Below are 16,103 nucleotides of genomic sequence, written 5' to 3' on the forward strand. Positions count from 1 at the left end.
TGTGTAATCATGTCTGTTCTCTTTTTATCTTGCTGTGTATGTGACTGTCTTTCTCTTTTCTTACTTTCTCTCCTTCCCCTTTTCTATTTCCCCTTCTCTGTGTTTTTGCGTGTGTGTGTGTGTGTGTGTGTGTGTGTGTGTGTGTGTGTGTGTGTGTGTGTGTGTGTGTGTGTGTGTGTGTGCGTGCTTGGTCCGGCAACGTGCGTGCTTGTGTATCTCTTGTCCTCGATATGTGATTGGACATTGGCAGCGCTCTTCACGCTCCCGAGGCCTCTGACTCCCCATTGGTGGAGGGTCCTGGTGACTCGGAGTAAGGGGCCAGTAATAAGATGGCTGACTGTCATGTTGCACCCAAACACACACGAACACTGTCGTTCTAATCTAAAGCTATTTAGGAAGGCTACACGGGCACCTCAACCTTAAACTAGTCCCATGGACACACAATACCCTCTATTGCATGTGGGTTGTTAGATGATGTTATTGTAGCCTACATATGCTGTGTATTCATACATACATGTACCACACTTGGGTTTTTTTACCAGCAAAATACTTCTCATGGTTTTTGTTAATGCTGTCAGTTTTGATGAATTGGGTCTAAGTGCTCATACTAACCCACCTCTGCTTTTTCTCTGCTCCTGTTTGTCATGCCTCACTGCTTTGGGTCTCCCTCGACACACTCGCCCTCTCTCTCTCCTTTCCTCCTCTGTCTATCCCTTTTTCTATCTGTAATTCGTTTTATCCCCTTCGAACACATTTAACGTTCTCGCACACCCCCCTGCCTTTGCTGCGGGTGCTGTCATCCACCTTTCCTCATCCGTCCTTTCGCCACCCCCCCCCCTTCCTCCTCTCAGCTCTGCTCCCCCTACTGCGGCCTCTGAGGACCCTGCCCCTCCTCTGCCCGAGTCAGACGAGCTTCTCAACAAGTAAGAGCTTTCTCTCGCTCCTCCTCTCTCCCTCTCTCTCTCTTTCCGACGGGGCTAGCTTGTTTTGGGTTCTATCACTCTTGAGCAATGGTATCTAACAACCTACTGGACTTGACATAATACAAACTGTGTAGATGTCACTGACATCTGTTATGTTAAGTCATTCACGTATGGTAAGATACAGCTATATGTTTGTCTGCAAAGTGAATTGTTATTGCGATAGGATGGCGTGACTGAAGAGTTCCAATAACGTATAGGTAGTGTATGGACCACCACGTGATTGACGTGTCATGAGCAGCAAATGAAACATGATGATAAATCCTAACACTTTCATTCTCACTCACGCACGCACGCACTCATTCTCTCTCTCTCTCTCTCTCTCTCTCTCTCTCTCTCTGTCTCTCTCTCTCTCTGTCTCTGTCTCTCTGTGTCTCTCTCTCTCTGTGTCTCTCTCTGTGTCTCTCTGTCTCTCTCTCTCTGTGTCTCTCTCTGTCTCTCTCTCTGTCTCTCTCTCTGTCTCTCTCTCTGTCTCTCTCTGTCTCTCTCTCTCTCTGTCTCTCTGTCTGTCTCTCTCTCTCTGTCTCTCTCTCTCTGTCTCTCTGTCTGTCTCTCTCTCTCTGTCTCTCTGTCTCTCTGTCTCTCTGTCAAGATTTGTGTGCAAGAACAACGGCGTGTTGTTTGAGAACCAGCTGCTTCAGATCGGCATCAAGTCTGAGTACCGCCAGAACCTGGGTGAGTTTGGGCTACAAGACGATGTGGGAAGATGCTTGAATCCTAAGTCACATTTGTCACACTGATGTGAGTTCTGAGAGATTGCATTACGTGTGGGTTTAAAGTTAGGATTCTTCCCTGTAAGTATTAACCCTTTTCATGCAGATCAGTCCCATGTGAAATACATTAACCTATATGCTGAAACCTTATTGAATTGATGTCTGTACTATTCTATAGCATCGGTAAGTACGTCTGAGTGTGCACAGAATGTAATAGATGGTGTCATTTAGTATTTGTGTTCAGATCCTAGCTTTGTCATGTGCATTTTAGTATACAGAATGTTTTATTCAGTGGTAAGGTACGGTTCAGTTTCTATAATGAATTAGATGCTGGATGAGTGAGCATAATACATGGGTGTATTGGCACGTGTGTATGTACAGTTGAAGTCGGAAGTTTACATACACTTAGGTTGGAGTCATTAAATCTCGTTTTTCATCAACGCCACAAATTTCTTGTTAACAAACTATAGTTTTGGCAAGTCGGTTAGGACATCTACTTTGTGCATGACACAAGTCATTTTTCAACAATTGTTTACAGACAGATTATTTCACTGTATCACAATTCCAGTGGGTCAGAAGTTTACATACACTAAGTTGACTGTGCCTTTAAACAGCTTGGAATATTCCAGAAAATGATGTCAGCGCTTTAGAAGCTTCTGGTAGGCTAATTGACATCATTTGAGTCAATTGGAGGTGTACCTGTGGATGTATTTCAAGGCCTACCTTCAAACTCAGTGCCTCTTTGCTTGACATCATGGGAAAATCAAAAGAAATCAGCCAAGACCTCCGAAAAAAAATGTGTAGACCTCCACAAGTCTGGTTCATCCTTGGGAACAATTTCCTTAATGCCTGAAGGTACCACGTTCATCTGTACAATCAATAGTACGCAAGTATAAACACCATGGGACCACGCAGCCGTCATACCGCTCAGGAAGGAGATGCATTCTGTCTCCTAGAGATGAACGTACTTTGGTGCAAAAAGTGCAAATCAATCCCAGAACAACAGCAAAGGACCTTGTGAGGATGCTGGAGGAAACGGGTACAAAAGTATCTATATCCACAGTAAAACGAGTCCTATATCGACATAACCTGAAAGGCCGCTCAGCAAGGAAGAAGCCACTGCTCCAAAACCGCCATAAAAAGCCAGACTACGGTTTGCACTGCACATGGGGACAAAGATTGTACTTTTTGGAGAAATGTCCTCTGGTCTGATGAAACAAAAATAGAACTGTTTGGCCCTAATGACCATCGTTATGTTTGGAGGAAAAAGGGGGACGCTTGCAAGCCGAAGAACACCATCTCAACTGTGAAGCACGGGGGTGGCAACGGGTGATGGTCGGATTCGCGTTTATTGTCGAAGAAATGAGCGTTACACCGAGGCCTGTACTCTGGAGCAGAATCGATTTGGAGGTGAAGGGTCCGTCATGGTCTGGGGCGGTGTGTCACAGCATCATTGGACTGAGCTTGTTGTCATTGCAGGCAATCTCAATGCTGTGCTTTACAGGGAAGACATCCTCCTCCCTCATGTGGTACCCTTCCTGCAGGCTCATCCTGATATGATCCTCCTTCATGACACTGCCACCAGCCATACTGCTCATCTTCTGCTGATTTCTAAGACAGGAATGTCAGTGTTCTGCCATGGCCAGCGAAGAGCCTGGATCTCAATCCCATTGAGCACGTCTGGGGCCTGTTGGATCAGAGGGTGGGGGCTAGGGCCATTCCCCCACAGAAATCTCTGGGAACTTGCAGGTGCCTTGGTGGAAGAGTGGGTAACATCTCACAGCAAGAACTGGCAAATCTGGTGTAGTCCATGATGAGGAGATGCACTGCAGAACTTTATGCAGCTGGTGGCCACACCAGATACTGACTGTTACTTTTGATTTTGACCACCCCCCTTTGTTCCATTTATGTTAGTCACATGTCTGTGGAACTTGTTCAGTTTATGTCTGTTGTTGAATCTTATGTTCATACAAATATTTACACATGTTAAGTTTGCTGAAGATAAACGCAGTTGACAGTGAGGACATTTTTTGCTGAGTTGATGTATGTATGTGGTTTTACTGATGAGTTGGGTGAGTTACCGACTGTGTCCATACGTGTTGTACTGTAGTTATTATGAATTATAATGGATTATAAACGGGAATGAGTTGGTGTGTAATGCTGCATTATAGCCTTAATACGGGAGTATACATAACAGTACATAATGCATTATAACCTGTATGTTTTATTTTGGAAATGTCACCTAAATGTGTCCACTTGACATAATACCTTCTAACATGTTTTTTTTATATATTTTTTTTTTTATAGGGAGGATGTATCTGTTCTATGGCAATAAAACCTCGGTGCAGTTTGTCAGCTTTAACACCACAGTCAGCTGCCCAGGGGAGCTGCAGTCTCATATCCTTCAATGCATTCGCACACACACACTGGCACACACTGGCACACCCTTATCTTGCATACAATGTGTTGTCACGATAGCATAATTTTGACTTCGATACTGATACCAGGTTTAGTATCACAATACACGATACCATCACGATACTCGATACCAAAATGATACCACTGCAAAAAAAGAATGTATATTAGTCAAAGTCACAAAATGGCAGTTGATCCAGACAAACGCTGCTGCTCTGTTCAGTATTTGGGCAGCTTTTAGTTCAACATTATTGCATTTATTTTTTTTATGTCAACATTTTTTGGAGACAGACATGTATGCATTAAAGGGGAATGGAAACAATGGGCTTTAGAACATCAGATACGAGTAAATCGCCATATTGGCATTTTGTTGCATCACTGGCAGGAATTCCTGAATGTACTGGCCAGCATCACGAGGTAGTCACCTAGAATGCATTTCAGTTAACAGGTGTGCCTTGTTAAGTTAATTTGTGGAATTTCTTTCCTTAATGCTTTTGAGACAATCAGTTGTGTTGTGACAAGTTAGGAGTGGTATACAGAAGATAACCCTATTTTGTAAAAGACCAAGTCCATAATATGGAAAGAACAGCTTAAATAAGCAAAGAAATTTGAAGAAGTTTCTTCAAGTGCAGTCGCAAAACCATCAAGCGCTATGATGAAACTGTCTCTCATGAGGACCGCCACAGGAAAGGAACACCCAGAGTTAACTCTGCTGCAGAGGATGAGTTCATTAGAGTTAACTGCACATCAGAAATTTCAGCCCAAATAGATGCTTCAAAGTTCAAGTAACCGACACATCTCAACATCAACTGTTCAGAGGAGACTGCGTGAATCAGGCCCTAATGGTTGAATTACTGCAAAGAAACCACTACTAAAGGACACCAGTAAGAAAAAGAGACTTGCTTGGGCTAAGAAACACGAGCAATGAACATTAGACCGGTGGAAATCTGTCCTTTGGTCTGATGAATCAAAATGAGATTTTTGTTTCCAACCTCTGTGTCTTTGTGAGATGCAGAGTAGGTGAACAGATGATCTCCGCATGTATGGTTCCCACCGTGAAGCATGGAGGAGGAGGTGTGATGGTGCTTTGCTGGTGACACTGTCGGTGATTTATTTAGAATTCAAGGTACAGTTGAAGTCGGAAGTTTACATACACCTTAGCCAAATACGTTTAAACTCAGGGTTTCACAATTCCTGACATTTAATCAGAGTAAAAATTCCCTGTCTTAGGTCATTTAGGATCACCACTTTATTTTAAGAATGTGAAATGTTAGAATAATAGTAGTGATTTATTTCAGCTTTTATTTCTTTCATCACATTCCCAGTGGGTCAGAAGTTTACATGCACTCAATTCATATTTGGTAGCATTGCCTTTAAATTGTTTAACTTGGGTCAAACTTTTCGGGTAGCCTTCCACAAGCTTCCCACAATAAGTTGGGTGGATTTTGGCCCATTCCTCCTGACAGAGCTGGTGTAACTGAGTCAGGTTTGTTGGCCTCCTTGCTCGCACACGCTTTTTCAGTTCTGTCCACAAATTATCTATAGGATTGAGGTCAGGGCTTTGTGATGGCCACTCCAATACCTTGACTTTGTTGTCCTTAAGCCATTTTGCCACAACTTTGGAAGTATGCTTGGGGTCATTGTCCATTTGGAAGACCCATTTGCGACCAAGCTTCAACTTCCTGACTGATGTCTTGAGATGTTGCTTCAATATATTCACATAATTGTCCTCCCTCATGAAGCGATCTATTTTGTGAAGTGCACTAGTCCCTCCTGCAGCAAAGCACCCACACAAAATTATGTTGCCACCCCCGTTCTTCACGGTTGGGATGGTGTACTTCGGCTTGCAAGCCTCCCCCTTTTTCCTCCAAACATAAGGATGGTCATTATAGCCAAACAGTTCTATTTTTGTTTCATCAGACCAGAGGACATTTCTTCCAAAAAGTACAATCTTTGTCCCCATGTGCAGTTGCAAACCGTAGTCTGGCTTTTTTCTGGCAGTTTTGGAGCAGTGGCTTCTTCCTTGCTGAGCGGCCTTTCAGGTTTTGTCGATATAGGACTCGTTTTACTGTGGATTTAGATATAAGAAATTTGTGGTGTGGTTGAAAAACGAGTTTAATGACTCCAACCTAAGTGTATGTAAACTTCCGACTTCAATTGTACACTTAACCAGCATGGCTACCACAGCATTCTGAAGCGATACGCCGTCCCATCTGGTTTGCACTTTGACAAAGAAGGAGAGTGATGGAGTGCTGCATCAGATGACCTGGCCTCCACAATCACCCGACCTCAAACCAATTGAGATGGTTTGGGATGAGTTGGACCGCAGAGTGAAGGAAAGCATCCAACAAGTGCTCAGCATATGTGGGAGGAGTGTGCAAAGCTATCATCAAGGCAAATGGTGGCTCCTTTGAATAATATAAAATATAGTTTGATTTGTTTAACACTTTTTTGGTGACTACGTGATTCCATATCTGTTATTTCATAGTTTTGATGTCTTCACTATTATTCTACAATGTAGAAAATAGTCAAAATAAAGAAAAACCCTTGAATGAGTAGGTGTGTCCAAACTTTTGACTGGTACTGTATATTATTTAGTATATGTATAGACAAGAATAGTGTGATGGGTGACAATATTAGCCTATCAATTGTGAATGATGCCCTGCTTTTGCGCATGCTTTTTTCCCCCCATTCTTTTTCCAAACCATAGTCGTGTAACAGTTTTTTGCTTCCGTCCCTCTCCTCGCCCCTACCTTGGCTTGAACCAGGAACCCTCTGTACACATCAACAACAGTTATCCACGAAGCACCGTTACCCATCGCTCCACTAAAGCCGAGGCTTTTGCAGAGCAAGGGGAACAACTGCTTCAAGGTCTCAGAGCGAGTGACGTCACCGATTGAAACGCTATTAGCGCGCACCCCACTAACTAGCTAGCCATTTTACACCGGTTACAGTCGCACACCTCATGTAGCCTAGCCCATAGGCCTATATGTTTTGATAAGGTTTGCATCACAACTAAAGTGGCCAAATAGCTTCTTAAAGTTTAAGCACATTAATCCGGATTACAACGGGTGTAGAGCCTAACTGGCATACATACGCTTATAATTTTCACCATAAAAATGCACCTTTTTATAATAAAAGCATTACACTCATAATCGCATTTGTGGTCACTTTTGAGAACGGTGTTTTCCTGCTAATGGAAGATTTGCGCTTATAGCCTACTGCCGTGTGCGCATTGCTGCGCTTATAATGTGAGGAAATAGCCTAATAGTTTAGCAACATTTTAAGCTAAACGTTCGCATCTGTTGCGTCAAGCTCATTGCTTAAAAGTATTTTTTTTTTAATGGTCATAGTTGTACTAATTTGGGATCTATCGCATCCCACAACTGTCCCAGACTATGTTTTAGAATATTTTTTGTCTCGCACAGAATAGAATAGGTGAACTTTTGTACTACGGGAGATAGTAGATTGACACAGGCTAGTGCTTTTGCTGTTCGTTAGGCCTACTCATCTTGTTGGCTGACGAAAAGTAAATGTGGACAGTTCTTCCAATATCTTCAATATGCACCTCGGAATTGGATAAGGAGGCACGCAGTTGCGTCCCCAATGTGTCTGTCTTAACTTGTAGCCTGTGAGAAGACCCGATCACGTGACGGAGAGCCATGTGACAGAGAGGTGCTTCGGCACGCAGCCAGGAGAAGGGAATTATAATTATTATATTTAGCCCAAGGGCACAACGGCCACAGGCTGCAAAAGGCATGGATTTTTTTAGGGGGGAATACGGCCACACAAAGGGGATTTAACCGAGAAGTTCTAAGCATTATCAAATGCTTGTCAAATTGTGAATAAGAGACTGATCAAGTGTGTCCAGCCTGCGCAAAAAACAAAGCAGAGCTCATGCCTTTTCATGCAACTTTTTTCTAATCATCATTAGAGTTGCATCATGCAGCCTTATAATGTATTAAAAATCAAAACATATAGCCCAACGTTTGTAGAACAACTAAAGTTACATTAATAACTCTAAATTAAACATATAGGAGTAACTATTTCTTTGTTAACCGCTCAACACAGAATAGCCGCATGTGCACACTCCCTCAAATCTTTTGGAGAAAATATCCTTTCTATTTTATTCAGCTTTGTTCAATTGTATTCTTCATATTATTAAAATAATACCACGGAATTTAAAGCAAATCTTGTCTGCTAAATTAACTAGTGTAGTTCACAGCCATATGGCATAGCCAGATCTAGACCTAACATAAGGACAACTCAGAGTATGCTTTTCTGTTCTTCTGAAATAGACTATATTTTCTTCATATCATGTTTCTTTAGACCTGTCTAAAATAAATAATGGATTTATTGTGATGGTGTAGGCTATATTACATGGATTTATTAGACTTTCTAAACTGTAGATGTTCCAAAGGTCTGCATCAGTGGCTATGTAGGCTATGCGTGGAAGCCAGGAGATTCTACATGTGTTTATGTTAATTAACGGTCAATTACCATGAGACCAGCAGTTCTTTGCTTGACAATCACCAGCTGACAAAGTGTCATGACAGCCCTAGGCCTACCCATACCTCTAATAAACATTGTTCAAGATCAAAATCCCCAAAAATTGAATGTTTCTATGTTAAGTGCAGATGTTTAGTATTAGTGGATCTCTTGGATTCACTTTACTAGGTGTTTTCATTCCCCTTTAATTAATCAATTATACAATAAATGTGACTTTGTTTTTACCAATGTAATTACATATCAACATAATGGTAGTAATTTATTTGAATGGTAAATCTCTTGATAAACTGGGTAAATTGTGATGTAGCTAGGCCTATCCACAATACAGGTGAATGCATATTCAAAATGAGTGTGCATGCATTGAGTTGAGATTGTTTTGGCTGATTTCATGGGGCTACAGATGATAAACAATCTGTTTCCCTTACATTTGGGACTTGTTTTATTGTACTGATAAACATTTGCATAGAAGTAGCGCATATTTTTTTATAAAAGAAGCTGTCTCTTTAACTAGTAAAGTAACAAACTCTAGTACTGAACTGTTTTTCATGTTCTAGTATTAAAGTTTCAGTATACAGTCGTGGCCAAAAGTTTTGAGAATGACACAAATATTATATTCCACAAAGTTTGCTGCTTCAGTGTCTTTAGATATTTTTGTCAGATGTTACATTTGAACTTGAAGTATAATTACAAGCATTTCATAAAGGTCAAAGGCTTTTATTTACAATTACATGAAGTTGATGCAAAGAGTCAATATTTGCAGTGTTGACCCTTCTTTTCCAAGACCTCTGCAATCCGCCCTGGCATTCTGTCAATTAACTTCTGGGCCACATCCTGACTGATGGCAGCTCATTCTTGCATAATCAATGCTTGGAGTTTGTCAGAATTTGTGGGTTTTTGATTGTCCACCCGCCTCTTGAGGATTGACCACAAGTTCTCAATGGGATTAAGGTCTGGGGAGTTTCCTGGCCATGGACCCAAAATATCGATGTTTTGTTCCCCGAGCCACTTAGTTATCACTTTTGCCTTATGGCAAGGTGCTCCATCATGCTGGAAAAGGCATTGCTCGTCACCAAACTGTTCCTGGATGGTTGGGAGAAGTTGCTCTCGGAGGATGTGTTTGTACCATTGTTTATTCATGGCTGTGTTCTTAGGCAAAACCATGGATGACAGAGGAAGAACAATAATTCCAAGCACCACCCTCCTTTTGAAGCTTCCAGTCTGTTATTCGAACTCAATCAGCATGACAGAGTGATCTCCAGCCTTGTCCTCGTCAACACTCACACCTATGTTAATGAGAGAGTCACTGACATGATGTCAGCTGGTCCTTTTTGTGGCAGTGCTGAAATGCAGTGGAAATGTTTTTGGGGGATTCAGTACATTTGCATGGCAAAGAGGGACAATTGCAATTAATTGCAATTCATCTGATCACTCTTCATAACATTCTGGAGTATATGCAAAATTGCCATCATACAAACTGAGGCAGCAGCCTTTGTGAAAATGAATATTTGTGTCATTCTCAAAAATGTTGGCCACGACTGTACTGTGCAACACTACTATGTGTGTCCATTGGGTTGTAGTCTATACTTGTGTGTATTTAACACACATAGCTATATTCAATATACAGTCCCCCCAGTGTGGTCTCTAGTCCCGGCTCTGTTCCTCTCCTTGACTGGCTTTCCCACAGCTCAACGTGCAGACCAAAACAGTGGAACCCCTAGTGGAGGGAGGAGCACAGGTGCAGCAAGTCATCAATATCGAGTGTCTGACCGACTTCATTGATGCTCCGCTGCTCAACATCAAGTTCAGGTACACACACGCACAGAATATTACACAGAACATAAGATACAAACACCTCGCAATGACGCACGGAAGATCAGTAGTATCCCAAACGTACACACAAACATATTTTTTGTTGTTGTCATCTTCAGTTTATAAAGGTGTGTGTGTGTTCCTCTCAGGTATGGGGGAGCCCTGCAGAACATCTCTCTCAAGCTGCCTGTCACCATCAACAAGTTCTTCCAACCCACAGAGATGGCCGCCGCAGACTTCTTCCAGCGCTGGAAACAACTTAGCCAGTGAGAGAGAGAGAGAGAAGTGTGTGTGTAGGGTGCGAGCATGTAAGAGGGTGCATGTGTGTGTGTATTTATGACTTCTTCTCTTTTCAGGCCCCAGCAAGAAGCACAAAAGATCTTCAAGGCCAGTCATGGCATGGACACAGAAGTGCTCAAGGCCAAGGTAGACACACACACACACACACACACTTTAGGAATATTAATTGAATTCCTTTGCATGCTGAATGTCTACCACATTCTACTCCCTCCCATTTTCTCTCTCCCCCACCCTCCCTCTCTTGTCTCTAGTTGCTGGGCCTGGGGACAGCCCTGTTGGAGAATGTGGATCCTAACCCAGAGAACTATGTCTGTGCTGGAGTCATCCAGACCAAGGCCCAACAGGTCGGCTGCCTGCTGAGACTGGAACCCAATGCGCAAGCCCAGGTACACACACACACAAATGTACATGCATATATATATACACACACACAAATGTACATGCATATATGTATATATATATATACACACACACACACACACACACACACAGAGTCCGTCTGTCCTTCTCTGTGCTGCTCTCATTGCATCACTCACTGCTGTCTGTGTCTTTCTGTGTGCTGCTGCAAATCAAGCCTGGCGAGCAGGTAACACACAACTGTCCCTGTTCTCTCTCGCTCTCTCTTTCTTTCTTTCTTTCTCATCCCCCTCTTCTCTCTTTCACACCCTTTTTTCACTTTCTCATTCACTTTTCCCTCCACATTGATTCTTCCACACTTTTTCTCACTGACACCCCAAAATTCAACACTTGAATCTCCACATTCTCTGTCTCTCTCTGTCTCTCTCTGTCTCTGTGCAGTGTTAGACTCAAGGTTGATAATGTGTCATCAGTGTAAATCCATTCTACTCTCCTGTTAAAAATGTTGATGATCCAATATATACAGTGCCTTAAAGAATTCATACCCCTTGACTTATTCCACATTTTATTGTTAAAGCCTGAATTCAAAAATGGATTAAATATATATTTTTCACCCATCTACACACAATACCTCATAATGACAGTGATTTTTATTTATTTTTTAAAAACAGAAATATCTCATTTACGTAAGTATTCACACCCATGAGTCTATACGTTATGGATTCACTTTTGGCGACAATTACAACTTTGAGTCGTCTTGGAGAATGTGTCATTATTGTCTGTAGCAGCTTTGCACAACAGAATTTGGGGATTTTCTTCCTTGCAGATTTTCTCAAGCGCTTAAATTAGATGGGAGCGGCGGTGAACAGCAATCTTCAAGTCTTTCCACAAATGTTCAATGTGATTCAAGTCTGGTCTTTGGCTGGACTTTCACATTCTTGTCCTGAAGCCATTCCAGCGTTGCTTTCTCTGTTTGCTTGTGGTCATTATTGTCCTGTTGGAACATAAATCTTCGCCCCAATCTAAGATTTTGCACTCTTGAAGCAGGTTCTCATCAAGAATTTCCCTGTATTTGCCTCCATTCATTGAAATGCATAGCATAGGGATGGTGTTAGACGGGCAAGGACCTGTGCCTGGTTTTCTCCAGACATAACGCTTTCCATTCAGGCCAAAGAGGTACATTTTTGTCTCATCAGAATCATCTTTTGCCTTATGCTTTGAGTCTTTAACGTGCCTTTTTGCAAACTCCAGGTGTGCTGTCTTGTACCTTTTTCTCAGGAGTGTCTTCCGTCTGGCCACTCCAATAAAGCCCAGATTGGTGATGTGCTTTAGAGACTGTTGTCCTTATGTCAGGTTCTCCCATCTCAACCAAGGAACTCTGTAGTTCTGTCAGAGTGGTCATTGGGTTCTTGGTCACCTCCCTGACCAAGGTCCTTCTTGCCCAGTTTCGTCAGACGGACAGCTCTAGGCAGAATCTGGGTTGTTCCATATTTTTTCAATTTCCCAATGATGGAGACCACTGCTCTTGCAAACTTTCAACACTCTATACCCTTCCCCAGATATATACCTCATCGCAATTCTACCTCTGAGCTCTACGGACAGTTCCTTGGACTTCATGGTATAGTTTCCGCTCTGACATTCACTGTTAACTGGGGGACCTTGTATAGGGTTTCTTTCTAAATCATGTCCAAACAACTGAGTTGGCCACAGGTGTATCAAGGATGATCAAAGGAAATTGGATGCCCCTGAGCTCAATTTGGGGTGTCATAGCAAAGGTGTATAAATACTTATGTAAATTAGATATTTCTGTATTTCATTTTCTATCAATTTGCAAACATTTCAAAACATCTTGATTTCACTTCGTCATTGTGGGGTGTTGTGTGTAGATGGGTGAGGAACTAAATGTAATCCATTTTGAATTCAGGCTGTAACGCAACATAATGTGGAGTAAGTCAAGGGGTATGAATGCTCTCTGAAGGCACTGTATATATATTATGTGTGTTTGAACTTTACTGACCACCCTGTATGTTCATTCATGTTTAAGGGTGTGTTTGTCGTCTGTGTGCGGTCTTGAGTGCACGCATGTGTGTGTGTGTGTGTGTGTGTGTGTGTGTGCGTGCGCACGTTAAATCTGTGTCCCCTCTCTGTCAGATGTACCGGCTGACTCTGCGCAGCAGCAAGGACACCGTTTCCCAGCGCGTCTGTGACCTCCTGGCAGAACAGTTCTGAAACCCTGAGTCTAGAACCCACCCAAAGCGCTCCAGGCCATCATCATCACAATGCTCTAGACACCCAACACACCGAGACCAGCGTTTCAACCCCCCCCCGAACAAAGAATCAACGAGAAGAAAGAAAAATACCTATATAAGGGAAAAAAAGCAGCCGTTGCCACTTACACGACTGCCCTATTATTATTGTCATTTATTATTTTTGTCACGATTATAATTCCGATTGTTATTACTGTTTATTTTCATTGGCGCTACAATTCTTGTTTTTTTTTCTGGTGTTTACCTGTGTTTACCTATAAGTGTGTGTGTGTGTGTGTGTGTGTGTGTGTGTGTGTGTGTGTGTGTGTGTGTGTGTGTGTGTGTGTGTGTGTTCCAGAATTGTGCTGGTGTGTGTGTCCTGTTCTTCTCCGTCCTGTCTGTTTAAGCCCTGAGTACTCCTGTACTTGTGATGACAGCTGGTGTGTGCCTGTGTGATGCATGGGGGAGGGTGGAAGATTCTGTGCATTGATTCCGCGACATTTCAACCTTAGACTATTCCTGGGAGTTGCATGGGAGGACCAGTTCTATACACACACACACACACACACACACACACACACACGTAATACACACCCAGATACTCTCACATGTAGGCAGATACATGCATATATTTGTACATGCTTAAGTGTATGTGTAAAGTATCTGTATAGGGTCCTCCTTTATTGGGAGGGAGGGGTAAAACGAAATCACTAAAGAAATGGGACTCTTCTGTGTAAGGGTTTAAAACGACACTCTAAACCCCCACTTTCTCCCCAACCCCATCTCTTCTCCACCCTCTGCTGTCCGTCCCCCACCGGTTATACATTCCAAGGGCCTCTATCAGTATAATCCCTGAGCTATAATATTCCATAAAAAAATTCCAGCACATTCCCAAGTCTACAGTTCCAGCTCTATTCCAGTAGAAATGGCCAGTGCACTTTAGGTGGTTCTAAGAGACCTCAGTCCTTCAATACCCCTCCAACACATACAAACACCACCCCTCTCCCACTTCCCCCGTCTTTCTGGCGTGTAACCATACTTTATATATAAACTCAAATGATTCTGTACCTGTTCATGGAATATATATATATATATATATATATATATATATATATATAAAAAGAATGTAATTACTTTATCTTTTTTTGTCATCTTTACTTTTATTAGTAGTGGAGTTATTGAAGTGTTTGTTTCTTGGTGTAATGTTGTGTTGCTTCGTGTGAGTGAGAGCGCGAGAGTAGGGCAAGCTGTGTGTACCCTGCGAATAGGGTAGAGGTGTCGGCTAGAAGGAGAGCGAGATTGAGGGAGAGAGTAGCAGGGTAGCTGGTCTTGTTTACAGTGTTAATCAGACAGCGGTGAGGTTGACACTTGACTTAAACCTGTCGTAAAGCCTACTTACCACCATCGTAGTTAACTGTTTATTTCAGATTAGCAATGTTTTTTGACACTTGAGGCAGGGAACATTGGTTGAGAGCTGACATGGGGTGTTTTTACGACAGCTTATGAAATGTTTGTCGTGCATAAGCAAGCATTGAGCAAGTCCCATTGATGGGGAGTTCAGGTGGTATTTGGAAGGAGTTAGAGGGCAGTGGGCCAGTCCGTGTTCACATGAAGAGTGAAGCGGCAGAGCAGAGGCCTAGTATTCGTTATTTTAATTTTTTTCATGCTGAAAAGAGGGATGGGATTAGAGAGGAGTAGAGTGCTGCTTGACACCGTGATTGACTGAAAAAAAGAGGAGTACCTCAGAACTTGATCTCTAAACACGCACAGGCTTGTGCACGCACGCACGCACACACACGTCACAAATACTTCCTTTATGGTATTAATTGGGAGAAGATAGCAATCTGCAAATAGATTGATTATAATCTTTGAAAACACAACCAACCACAAAGACACTGGACAGCACTTATCTGTAAACTCAACATTTCAGACACACGCACCCACATGTCCATTCTTAGAGATGAGAGGGAGGAGGAGAGAACTCAAAGACCAATTGTCAATCACATCTATCAGGATCTATTCATCAGGGGTGGGCATCGCGTGTGTGTGTGTTCGTTTACCACGTGATAAAAATATCCTAAATTATCTTTGAGACATAGTCATATTAGTTTCAACAGGAGTCACTTATATGTCTCACCCATGCAGCATTAGTGGGACAGTCTGATCATTGTAGTGGAAACTGTAGAATCATTTTGTGTGTGTGTGTGTGTGTGTGTGTGTGTGCGCAGTATCCGCTAGCTAATGCAGCCCTGTGTATCGGTGTTAAACCTGTGAGATACCTGTGTTAGATTTAAGATTTACTCTGTACTGAATAATGTGAAAGTAAAACTATGCCATATACTCTACCACTGGCTCTCTGTTTCTTGGTGGGAAAGTGTGTCTGTGTGTAATGTGTGAAGAGGAATTTCTTTCCAAAGCTCACCACAGTTCCACATCCACAACAAGAAACTGATATTATGTGTTAGTGCTGGGCTTGAACAAAAGCCTGTACACCCAGCAGCTCTCCAGAACCGTAGTTGGATGTATCACATAGTCCAATCAATAAGAACTCATCACATTGACTAAGTAGTAGATGTAATGTGATTTTGCTCATTGAATAAAGATTCTGCAAAAGCAGGTAATGTGGCATGTTACCAGTGTTGGGGAGTAGTAAAATGTAGTTGTAATTTCATTATATTTTCCAGTAGTTGAACTAAATTCAAATCTAGGTAGTGTTTTAACTTTTTTTGCCATGTAGCAGTGTAGTTAACTACTGGAACTAGACACTACTGATT

At 42.2% G+C, this 16,103-nt stretch overlaps 1 protein-coding gene across 1 annotated transcript in view; it reads left to right on the forward strand.

The window, feature by feature from the left end:
- Positions 1–13,434, forward strand: part of LOC115191626 (AP-2 complex subunit alpha-1) — a 71,397-nt gene extending 57,963 nt beyond the window's left edge. Inside the window, exons 12-20 of the mRNA XM_029749413.1 lie at positions 251–310; positions 852–923; positions 1,573–1,655; positions 4,001–4,090; positions 10,300–10,423; positions 10,576–10,692; positions 10,783–10,852; positions 10,978–11,112; positions 13,235–13,434. Coding sequence (XP_029605273.1) covers positions 251–310; positions 852–923; positions 1,573–1,655; positions 4,001–4,090; positions 10,300–10,423; positions 10,576–10,692; positions 10,783–10,852; positions 10,978–11,112; positions 13,235–13,312 — 829 coding nt within the window. The 3' untranslated portion in view covers positions 13,313–13,434. The remainder of the gene's footprint in view (positions 1–250; positions 311–851; positions 924–1,572; positions 1,656–4,000; positions 4,091–10,299; positions 10,424–10,575; positions 10,693–10,782; positions 10,853–10,977; positions 11,113–13,234) is intronic.
- The last annotated feature ends 2,669 nt before the right edge of the window (positions 13,435–16,103 follow it).

The sequence above is a fragment of the Salmo trutta genome, chromosome 4, assembly GCF_901001165.1.
Source record: "Salmo trutta chromosome 4, fSalTru1.1, whole genome shotgun sequence".
NCBI lineage: Eukaryota > Metazoa > Chordata > Actinopteri > Salmoniformes > Salmonidae > Salmo > Salmo trutta.